Here is a 12,153-nt window from a genome sequence, read left to right as displayed (position 1 = left end):
GCTGGGTAAGTACAGAGGCTGTCAGGGTCAAAGGAGGCCCTGATAACATTAGTCTTAATTCTGCTTCCTCTCTCCCCCTACCCTATAAATACAAGCTGAGTTACTCAGCAAAAATTAAGCAGAGAACTGCAGGAAAAAACGATAGATACAACAAAATTTTCTTTTCTCTTTTCCAAAATCCAGAGGCTTTTCCAGCTATCTCTCAATTACCCTATAAGGCCTATCATCGACATTTTATTTCTACTTGCATATTTTATCGCTCCCTCTTTTCTTGGCTTAGGAAAGTATAGCTGAAGAAGTCTTTATTCCAAATATCCTGATGAGTTTGAATTTGGAATAAAAACCTTTATTTAGGGCTTCCCTGCTGGTGCAGTGGTTGAGAGTCCACCTGCCGATGCAGGGGACATGGGTTCGTGCCCCGGTCCGGGAAGATCCCACATGCCACGGAGCGGCTGGGCCCGTGAGCCATGGCCGCTGAGCCTGCACATCCGGAGCCTGTGCTCCGCAACGAGAGAGGCCACAACAGTGAGAGGCCCGCGTACCACAAAAAAAAAAAAAAAAATCTTTGTTTAATATTGTAGAGGTTGAGTGTTATATAAGTTATCTCTTTTATTTTAAAGCAAATATCTCATTAATTTAATTATGTGTCAGACACGGAAATTAATAGCGAGTATTCATGGAGAAAGTCATGGCACTAGTCCTTATGGAGCACAAAGTCTTAGACTTTAGGTACTTAACCTTTGCCTCTTAGAGTTTAGAACAACTTTCCACTCCACCCCACCCCAGGCCACATTTTTGTTCCTCTTCCTTGTTTCACTCTTTTCCATTGCATATGTGTGTGTGTGTGTGTGTACATATATATATATAACATTTTTGTCATGTATACTCACAGGAGTGTATTCCATGTCTCCAAAACAGTGACTGACATACCGTTACCACTTAGTAGAAATTTGGTGAATGAATGAATGAATGAATGAGTATATGTAAAATGGACATTTATTGGAATATTACACATGCAGAAAGCAATTTAGGGAATCTTGGGAATTTTCTATGATCATGCTTTTTGCAAGAAGCATCACCATCTACCCAGTTTCCAAGTTCCTTCCACTGTACTATGATGTCTTTCAAATTTAGGTATTACCCAGACTCCATTTTCTATATTTATAGCTGAAGAACTAGTAAAAGACACTAGGATCACAATGACAAAGTATAGATATGAAAACAAAGGAAATCAGTGAAATGCATAGCACGGTGGATAAGACTGATCAATATATAAAGATGGCTAGAGGATGTGTAAAAAAGAAAGACAAAAAGAAAATGATGTTGACTAGTATGAGTGTTATAATAATGTCTCTAAACTGAAAAAATATAAAGGACATCAACATTTTGCAGTCAATGATATCTTTTTATAGACCTTTTACTGTACGTCATCTTTAAGCTGACCCTTAGGTGAATTTATCAGTGATATCCTGTCCCCTCTCTCAGTCCTCTGAATTCAAATTGTTGGTTCACTTCTGACTTTCTAGCCTTCTACACACATATCAAATACTGTTTATCTTTGGGAAAGGCTAGAATTTCCTGTCATGGAAAAAATGCCTAATTAATATTTTCTCTTTCATTTTCAGAAAGTTTAAACCTGTGGACTGAAAAGTGGAATGAGCTTTATTAAAAGTGAATAAATTAAATGTATAACTACCAGACAACAACTGTAGCAGAGCTTTTGGTTACAAAATAGTAGATAAAATGAAGGGGAAAATTGTGTTAGACCACATTCACAACACTGAGACGTTTATCATGCATGTGAGTACAAATTCCCTGTAAGTAAGAAAGTCAAATAATATTCAAATGGAATAGATAAGACTTAAGATTTGACAGAAAGACGAAGATTGCCTAAGAAGAGAGAGGAGAGGGGAATATTTATCAGGGAGGGCACGCATCTGAAACAAAGTTAGGGAAGTTGGAAGGAGTATGGTGTGATCTGTGATCAAGGAATGTGAACTGATCAAGCATATTTGAACTGAGTATTCACATCACAGTATATTGGGATACAAGGTGTCCTATTAAAATCACTGTAAAACTTACATTTCAGGGACAATTAACCAATCAATTATTTGCACATATATCTATTGATCACTGTGTATGTCCCAAGCACTATCCTATTTTCTGGGGATCAAGTGATGAACGAAACACACAAGAGTTGTGTTCTTATTGAGCTTACGTTCTAGTGGAGAGCGGTGAACACAGATAGCAAAGAAGAAAAGAAAGAAAAGAGCAAGACAATTTCAGATCATCATAAATGCTATGAAAAAAGCCATACAGTAGAGCTTTATTGGTGGGGTTTGGAGCAGCCCTGTTTGTGCTCATTTGAACTGGTTTGTTTAACCTTTATGAGAAGGGGGTGGAGAATTGCAGTTTTCTTCCATTTTTAAAAATTGAAGTATAGTTTATTTAAAATATTATATTATTTTTCAAATGTACAAAATTCAATGTTTTTATAGATTACACTCCATTGAAAGTTACTACAAAATAATGGCTATATTTTCCTGTGCTATACAACATATCCTTGTTGCTTACTAATTTTATACATAGCAGTTTGTATCTCTTAATCCAATATCCCTATCTTGCCCCTCCCCTGCCCACTGGTGACCACTAATTTCTTCTCTATATCTGTGTTTCTGTTTTGTTATACACATTCATTTTAACTTTTAGATTCCACATACAAGTGATATCATATGATATTTGTCTTTGTCTGATTTATTTCACTAAACATAATACTCTCCAGGTCCATCCACATTGTTGCAAATGGCAGAATTTCATTCTTTTTTATGGCTGAGTAATATTCTACTGAATATATGTACCACATCTCCTTTATCCATTCGTCTGTTGATGGACACTTAGATTGCTTCTATATCTTGGGTATTGTAAATAGTGCTGCTATGAATATTGGGGTTCTGTATCTTTTCAAATTAGTGTTTTTGTTTTCTTCAGATATATACCCAAGAGTGGAATTGTTCGATCATATGATAGTTCAATTTTTACTTTTTTGAGGAACATCTGTACTGTTTTCCATAGTGACCACACCAATTTACACTCCCACCAACAGTGTAGGAGGGTTCCCTTTTCTGCACATCCTTGCCAACATTTGTTATTTGTGGTCTCTTCGATGATAGCCATTCTGACAGATGTGAGGTGATATCTCATTGTGGTTTTGATTTGCATTTCTCTGATGCTTAGTGATGTTGAGCATCTTTTCATGTGCCTGCTGGCCATCTGTGTATCTTCTTTGGAAAAACGTTTATTCAGGTCTTCTGCCAATTTTTTAATCAGATTGTTTGTTTTTTCGATATTGAGTTGTGTGAGCTCTTTATATAGTTTGGACATTAACCCTTATCATCATCAATATTTTGCAAATATTTTCTCCCATTCAGTAGGCTGTCTTTTCATTTTGTCAATGGTTTCCTTTGCTGTGCAAAATCTTCCACTTTTAAGAGCATCCAAAATAATTTATGCTTAATTCTGATATAATAACAATAATACCATTTATTATTGCTTTTATATGCTTGTATTAATTGCCTTTGCCGTAGGTGTTATACTTATGCCAATTTTACTAAAAAGAAAAATAAAGCACAGAGGTTAAGTGACTTGCCAAAAGTCACTGGACAAGTAAATGTTTTTTTGGGTTTTTTTGTGGTACGCGGGCCTCTCACCGCTGTGACCTCTCCCGTTGCGGAGCACAGGCTCCGGACACGCAGGCTCAGCAGCCATGGCTCACGGGCCCAGCCACTCCGCAGCTCACGGGATCCCCCCAGACCGGGGCACGAACCCACGGCCCCCACATCGACAGGTGGACTCTCAACCACTGCACCACCAGGAAAGCCCAACAAGTAAATGTTGATCCAGGATTTGAATCAATCAGTCTGTCTTCATAGTCCTTTATTTTAAACAGGATATTTTATTACCCTGATTGGATGAGTATGTTGATATAATCAGTCTGTCTTCATAGTCCTTTATTTTAAACAGGATATTTTATTACCCTGATTGGATGAGTCTGTTGATACATTTCAAAAATAAATCCTTTCCTATATTCATCCTCTGGCTCCTCCTTGTGGTCATTTGTTGTTGTTGTTTCTGCTTTTATCTTTTCTTTAGGTCTTTTGGTACCTCCAGGTTTAATTTTCAATTTTCTCCATTCCTTTTTGTAAATAATTTTGAATTCATTCCTATTCTGCTCATTCTCTGGGTACTATCCAATATAGGTCCCTCTTTGAAAGTGTTCTCTGACATAAGCATAATATGTGGGAATGGAATGATTATTGAAGAACAAAGTGAGAATACAACTTCCCATTTTGTAAACTCATTATTTCTTTTAATGTATCCCAGGCGAACAATACTTCTCTATTTAAAGCCTGTGTTCCCTTATTTTCTGCAATGAACAGTATTTTCTGATGGATTTAATTCATGTGAGAGCAGCAAGGGAAGTCAAAGGTGATTTTAAGTTTTTTGCTGAGGAACTGTAAATGTGAAGTTCTCATTTACTGAAATGGAGAAATGTAGAGTGAAATGATTGGAAAAGGGTTGTTCATTTTTTTAATGTGTTAAGTCTGAAAATTCTATCACATATTAAGTGAATATGCCAAGTCTCCATTCAGATACCTGAACTGGCCATCAAACTCTGGCATGAAGATATACATTTGGAGGTCATCTAGGTATGGCTGTTACTTGAAGCCCTGAATCTGGAAGAGCTCATCCGGTGATGAGAATACACAGAAGATAGAGGGTCAAGGACTGAACTCTGAGGCTCAAAAGTATTTTGAAGTCAGCTAAGGAGGAATCAGCAAATCTGATGGAAGATTAGGTAATGAAGTAAAAGAAAATCAAGATAATGGTGTCCTGGAGAGCAAAGTATTTTGGAGAAGAATTTTAAATTAAAGGGAATAATCAGTTATGTCAAATGCTGTTTATAGGTTGAGTAAAATGAATCCTGAGAAATAGCCATTGATGTGTTGATATAGAGGTTAACAGTGACTTACTAGCATCTTACCAGAAATAGTGAGGGGAAAAGCCTGATTAAAGTGGGTTCGGGAAAACAGGAAGATCCAGCAGGCATAGACAGCTTTTGAACCCTTTTGTTGTTAAGAGAATTAGAGAAATGGGGTGATTGTGTGTGTGTGTGGCAGGGGTGTAAGCAAACATTTTTTGACTTATTTTTAATGGAGATATTATATCATGTTTACAAGTTAAGGTGAGTAAACCACTAGAGATTAAAAAAAAATGATGATTCCAGAGAGAGAGAGAGATTTACAAGTTAAAAATATTTGACTAAGCCGATGGAATGGAGTTCAATTTGTAGATGGAGATTGACCATAGATCAATCCAGAGTGTGTGGAATTTAACCACAGAAAACGGTTGAAGATGATATTTCTTTACATATACAGATGTAAAATATTTTTTGTATATTTGCTCATGGGGCAGAGGAAATGCTCTTGTGATATTTTGATTTTCTCAAGATAAGAGGCCAGGTTTTTAATTGAGTTTGAGAAAGGAGAACAGAAATTTGAGAATTGAAAAAGAAAGAGAAATTGGGAGTAATCTTCTAGCAGATTCACAGAATAGACTGATTAGTAAGACTGCTGGCAAATTATCATTCAAAAATGTAAAATAAGACCAGAGAATGCGGTCACATTTAGCTGCTCATACGCAAGTACAGAGTAGGTAGAGTTGGATTCACTGGGATGCGTTTTCCGGATAGGTACAGTGAAGGAAGGGACAAGCATTGAACTTGTAGCTGTACGTAAGGAAGTGATCATTATAATTGACCCTGATAAACGGTCTAAGCCAGGTAAAACAGGAAATGAGACGTGAAGGATTTAGGACAATGAAAAGGTGGCATGGTCACTGAATTTGATATCCCAGGGGGCATCAAAGTACCATAGGCCATAAACTCACTATAGGGAATGAGCTGGAAAGAAAAGACTTGGAAGTTAGAGAGTAGAAATCTAAAACTGAAGTAATAGAGGGGGTGCTCACATTGGTAATGAAATTGTCTGGATCTAGTGCAGCACTGTCCAATAGAATTTTCTGTGATAATGGAAATATTATACATTGTGCTGTCCAGGTCCACAGCCAAGAGCCCCACCTGTGGCTATTGAGCACTTGAAGTATGACTAGTATGACTGAGGAAAGGAATTTTTAATTTTAATTCATTGAAGTTTAAATAGTCACATGTGGCTAGTAACTACACTAATGGAAAGCATAGCTTTAATGAATGATCACCATAATGAGTGGTTGATTTGTAGTGTGGTCAAAGGTGACTGGAGGTAAATCCAGGACCTGAGAGCACAGCGTACTGGAATGTTCACCTGCAAGAATACTGAAATTACTGATAATCATGACAGGAATAGAAGTGAACAAGGAGATTTAAGATATTAGAAAAAATGGTAAAGAAATGAGAAATGCCCTGGAATTTGTAGACGCTTGCAATGTTTTGTGTTATTTGATAGTATAATCTGATATAATGTGCTACAGAGGAGCTGGATATTTTTAAGGGGGAATGTATAGACAGTAATTTCTAAAATCAACTAATAACAGATAATATAGCATTTTAGGATCATAATAGTAGAAAGTGTGTAGGAAGTATGATCAATCTTCTTTGCTATAGAAATAATTAGGAAACAGATGAGATTCCTCATCATGGTTTTACCGAAGCATTATTTCATATAAGATAGTAAGAAATTAAATAATTTTTAAGGGAACTTTAAGGCATATGAAAGAATTAGGGAAATGAACATGAAAACACAGTCTTTGCAAAATTAAGTGAAAGACCAGGACAAAGAAAAACACCCTTGAGTTCTCATTTTTTTTTAATGGTCAGCTAATTTTTTTTAAATTTATATATTTATTTTTTGTCCGCATGGCTTGTGGGATTTTAATTCCCCAACCAGGGATCAAACCCGGGCCCATGGCAGTGAAAGCGCCAAGTCCTGACCACTGAACTGCCAGGGAATTCCCAAGTTCTCATTTTTGTAATCACCCATTTGATTTAACTTTTGCTTATATCAATGGTCTGTGCCTTTACCTAGAATAGAAACATAAACATAGATTTATTATTCATTTTCACATTTTTGGTGGTGGGGTTTAGCTGATTATGACCCAGAGCCTCCACACATTTTTTTCTTTTCTTTTTTTTTTTTTGTACTGAGCTCCCCATCAGTTTGAAAAAAAATAAACAAGAAATATATGTACATTTCTGTATTTAGAGATCATGCAAAAGTGTTACTGAATAATTATTATTGCTACATTGTGTTTCTGCAGCCCACTGGATAATCGTTCACACCCCTAAAGCAGCTCCAATTCTTTCTGGAGACCTGTGACTAAGATCATCTTCGCACGGAGGTGAACCTTGGGAGGTTCTGGATCACTCCCCCAGCCATCTGAAAACAAAAAACCCAACCCATGGGCTTCCGTGGTGGCTCAGTGGTTGAGAGTCCGCCTGCCGATGCAGGGGACACGGGTTCGTGCCCCAGTCCGGGAAGATCCCACATGCCGCGGAGCGGCTGGGCCCGTGAGCCATGGCCGCTGAGCCTGCGCGTCCAGAGCCTGTGCTCCGCAACGGGAGAGGCCACAACAGTGAGAGGCCCGCATACCGCAAAAACAAAACAAAACAAAACAAACAAAAAAACCCAACCCACATTTTCTTCCTGAGTACAGTTACCTAATCTTCTCCTCCTTACCCCAAAGGAAACCTTTAGAAATGATTCCTCAGTTTCCTTCCTCATGTATTGCCCACAAATATTTTTTGAGTTCTGTATTTGCTGCTTTACCAAAATCACACAAAAATAGCTTAAACAACAAAAATTGATCGTCTCACAGCTCTGTAGGGTAGAAGTCTGACCCGGATCTCACTGGGGTAAAATTAAGGCTGAGCTGTGCTCCTTTCTGAATGCTCTGTGGGAGAATCCATTTCCTCAACTTTTCATCCTTTAGCTTGTTTATATTCATTGCCTCCTGGCCCCCTTTCTCTATCTTCACCCAGCAACACTGTATCTCTCTGACCCTTCTTTGTTGTCACATCTGTTTCTGACCACATCTAGAAATGGTTCTCCACTTTCCTGTGATTAAAATGTGCCCACCCAGATAATGCAGGATAATTTCCTCACCTCAAAATCTGTAATCTTAATCACATTTGCAGTGTTCCTTTTGCCATGTAAACTACCATATTCATAGGTTCTGGGGATTAGGACACAGATATCTTTGGGGGGCTATTATTCTGCCCAACAGGGGTTCTTAACAACAATTTACTTTCTTGAACAAATGAGTATGCTTTAAGAGCTCTGTAAATCCGATGCTTGTTGAGACTAAATGACCAGCCACATGTGCAGTGTGCTGGCTTTTCTCATGTTCTTCCAAAAAACAGCCAAAACACTTTCTATATAAATTGTCAACTCTTTATTGCTTACGTGACGTTGTTGAAACCTACAGTATCACAGGGTAAATCCCTTGTGCAGTGAGTTTACTTCAGTTTTATTGGAAACATTTTTCAGGGCATTTTTAGGCCTAAGAGGAGATAGAGGTTGGTTAGTTCATCAGGCTATTTTTTTAATGAAATGTAAATAAATTGTAGCTGAAAGAGACTTCGGGCATAAAGACCCTCTGGAGATTTCCCCATATCCAGTGTTCAATATGGGTACCTAGCACTATCCGTGCCTGTGGTTACCCCAAACTCTATCTTCTGATTTGGGGGACCTGGAAGACGGTAAGTTTTCTATAGGAATTTCAGCTGTGCCCCAACCGTGACTGTGAGCTTCCCTCAGGCTAAAAGCCAAGCAAGCAAACAAATTAAAAACAGAAACAAAAGCACCTTCCCATGTGCCAGCCCCATTCTCTCCAGAATCTGCCTGCTTTTTTCACTCTTCTAAAACAGCAGGAGGTCGTTTTTAAAATCTTGCCCTGAGTATTACTTGTTACCTAAAGGAGCATTATTCTTGTTAGGAAGGTAGCCATGTAAGAAGGAAACTCCCACTCATGCCCAGTTTTAATAGCTATTAATTTCTTCTCGGAGCACATTGCCAACACCATCTGTCTGTCTCTCACACACATTTGTTTTTTTAAATCTGCAGCCAGGTGTGGGTGGTTTTTAACTATACAGCTGTTCCTGTCTCAGTATGTATAACTACAGGGCTCTTGCTGCTTTAGTATGTGTATCTCCTTGATATCTGATATGGCTGAGTGTAAACCAGACCTAAAGCCTCCATACAGGATTAGCTGACCTTTGACACATGTGAAGAGGACAACCTGAGCCTTTAGTAAAACAGAGCAGCCCCTGCACTGAGGATTATGGGAATTTCCCCACGAAACCATCATCCCTGCTCTGCTTGCAAGTACCCCTTCTTTGCTTCACAGCAAGAAACAATGCCGAAGGAGCAAACAGTTTACATAAATTTCCTCACTATACGTGAAACCATGAATCCAGGGACACTGTTTTCTTAATCTGTTCTGTTGTAAACCCATAGCTTAGCCCAGTGAATTGAATTTTTTTTAATAAATTCATGAAATGTTACAGAAGATGGTATATTAAAATGCCAAGGTTATCAGTGTAACTGTTATCAGGTAGAAATGGACCATAGTGTTGTGATCTGTCATAATTCCCTTATATTTATATAAAGCTGAAACATGGAGTGATGCAATGTCAAACTTACGGTTTCCCAGCTATTTAGTAGCAGGGTAGACTCAATGACTTTCTGTGTATAACATAATTCTATGGCAACAAAGGCTCTAAGGTAGGAAAAAATTTCAACATTGAATGAATACAGAGAAATATCAGGAAAATTAAATTTTTCCCTGAATGGTGTCTTTAGAAATCTAAATATTTTGCAAAAAAAATGAAATTTGAGAATTAGATTCTAAAGGAACTGGATGCATGAGGGGAGTGTGTGTATGTGAGTGCGTGTGCACAAGTGTATGTGAGCATGTGCCCTCATGTGTGTATACATGTGTGTGCACATGTGATAGTTTGGGAGAAAAGTTGAAGTAAGATATTACATTATTTACTGAGAAGTGAAAAAAACATTATAATAAATATATGATGATTATGAAGGTTGTGTAAGAACTCAGTTGAAAGTCCAACTTTCCAGGAGTTTACGGTTTAAAAATCCTGGAGGAATAGATTTTCATATTGAATATTTAACAATTTGGAATCAAAAGAGCCTTAAAGAAACTTTCTCTCACATCTTTGTTTCAGGAATGAGAAAACTGAGTGTCAGAGGGTAAAAAACTTCTTCACAATCGCATAGCTATTTTCTGGTGAAACCAAGAGTTGAAACTTTGTCACCTTACTCTTCACAACCTGCAAAGCAAGAGGGACACAGCTGGTTGTATTGAAAACTGACAAGTAAAATTCTGAATTTTGCTTTGTCTCTAAAGGATTTTCTTAGGTGATACAAGTGTATTTCTGATCACTGGATTTGGTGAGACATGACCAAAGATCAAACAGGACAATGGGTGAACAGAAGCATAGATAACAACTGGTGAGTTTCTTTCTTTCTGGGATTATTTAAATTTAGGTAGTGCAGACTGCTCTAGAACCTGTACATTAGTTATATTGCTCTAGAGTCCACGATTTGTTTGCATGTTGGAAAAATGGAGCAGGGAAGATTGTGGCATGTACTGAGAGTAGTTTCAAGAGTCAGCCAGAGAGGTTGGAAACCAAGATGTAAGGGGAAATACCTCTTAGTTGGTTTCTTTGAAAATAAAGACCTGAGATTCACATACACAGTAAAAATAAACTTTTGCTTGATTTTAACCTGTTTTCTCTGATTGTATATCTATTCTGCGAGCTTCATGCTACCTGTTTGCTGACAGCTTTTACAGTGTAAGTTAAACTTGTTTATTTTAACCTGCTTTTATTTGCACAGATATTGCAGTTTTTCCTGGACTTCATACCTTCCATTTTACAATATGGAAAACTGGACCTAAAAGACTGAGTTCACTGCACTCATGACCCCAGTATAACCACCCTAAATGGTGACTGCCAGCCACTTTGCCACTTAATTTATGTTAGAATTTCCCAATAGCAATACCACTGACAGTTTGGACTGAATCATTCCTTGCTGTGTAGAGGGAGCACGTTCTTGTGCATTGGAGGATGTTGGCAGCATCTCTGGCCTCTACCCACGAGACAGTAGGAATTCCCCCTACCCTCCTCCACTTGTTACAACCAAAAATGCCTTCAGATATTTCCAAGTTCCCTTGCAGGGGCGTGGAAGGCAAACTCACCCCAGGGTAAAGAACCATTGGTTTCTACAAACTGGTGGCTCTACTCTTGACATGGAACTGCATGTCAATTTAACAAATATAAATTCTTGGAAGGGAGATTCTTATGGTCCAGTTTGGTACAGGTATCTTAACCCTAGCAAGAAAGGACTGTGTAACAGCATACTTTTTCAGAACTCTAGACAGATAATATTTTTTAAAAGGTGTCATTGAGCAAGGGAGAAATTACAGGACTCCCTAATACACAGTGTTTAATTCCTTTATTGTAGGTTTAATATGACAGGGAATGAAATATGTTTTTATCTTAATGAAGATGGTGTTGCAAAAGCTAGATGCTACACAGAAAGAAAATGGATTTGCAGGAAAAGAATGCACTGAGTAGATGTTTCCGGTAATGGACTTACAGCCATGGGTAAGATGGTTTTAATATTTATCAACTTTTCTCTCCTTCTGTTGAACTTTCAATATTTCACTGCTTTAATATTATAGCCTGATGATACATCTTGATGATTATTAAAGTAATTTCCTTATTATTTTTCTACTTTTCAAATGGCCTGGATCTTTGCTTTTCTATATCAACTTTAGAAGAATCTTGTAATTTCACAGAATCTATAGGTTAATTTTGGGAGGGTTGTATTTATATATTATTTTCTTATTCATTTACAATGTATATCTTTTACTGATTTTTGCCTTATATAACTTACAATTTTTCTAAACAGTTACTGCATATTATTTATTACATGTGTCCCTATTATATGTATCTAATGCTTTTGCTGGTGCAATTATGTAATTTTATTATCTTTTAAAATAGTTGTTTTTTAGAAACGTAATGGTTTTGGATACTCTTGTCCTCTTCAACATACATCCTGAAAATTCATAGTTTTC

At 37.4% G+C, this 12,153-nt stretch overlaps 1 protein-coding gene across 1 annotated transcript; it reads left to right on the top strand.

Moving 5' to 3' along the window:
* Positions 1-5,671: 5,671 nt before the first annotated feature.
* CLEC2B (C-type lectin domain family 2 member B) lies at positions 5,672-11,646 on the top strand. The gene is given in 3 exon segments (XM_060113445.1): positions 5,672-5,701; positions 10,420-10,523; positions 11,538-11,646. Coding segments are annotated over 3 exon segments (243 nt in total).
* Positions 11,647-12,153: the final 507 nt, after the last annotated feature.

Source organism: Mesoplodon densirostris, chromosome 11 (genome assembly GCF_025265405.1).
Source record: "Mesoplodon densirostris isolate mMesDen1 chromosome 11, mMesDen1 primary haplotype, whole genome shotgun sequence".
Classification (NCBI taxonomy): Eukaryota; Metazoa; Chordata; class Mammalia; order Artiodactyla; family Ziphiidae; genus Mesoplodon; species Mesoplodon densirostris.
Note: the sequence above shows the minus strand (reverse complement) of the source record. Positions and strands in the feature narration are given on the sequence as shown.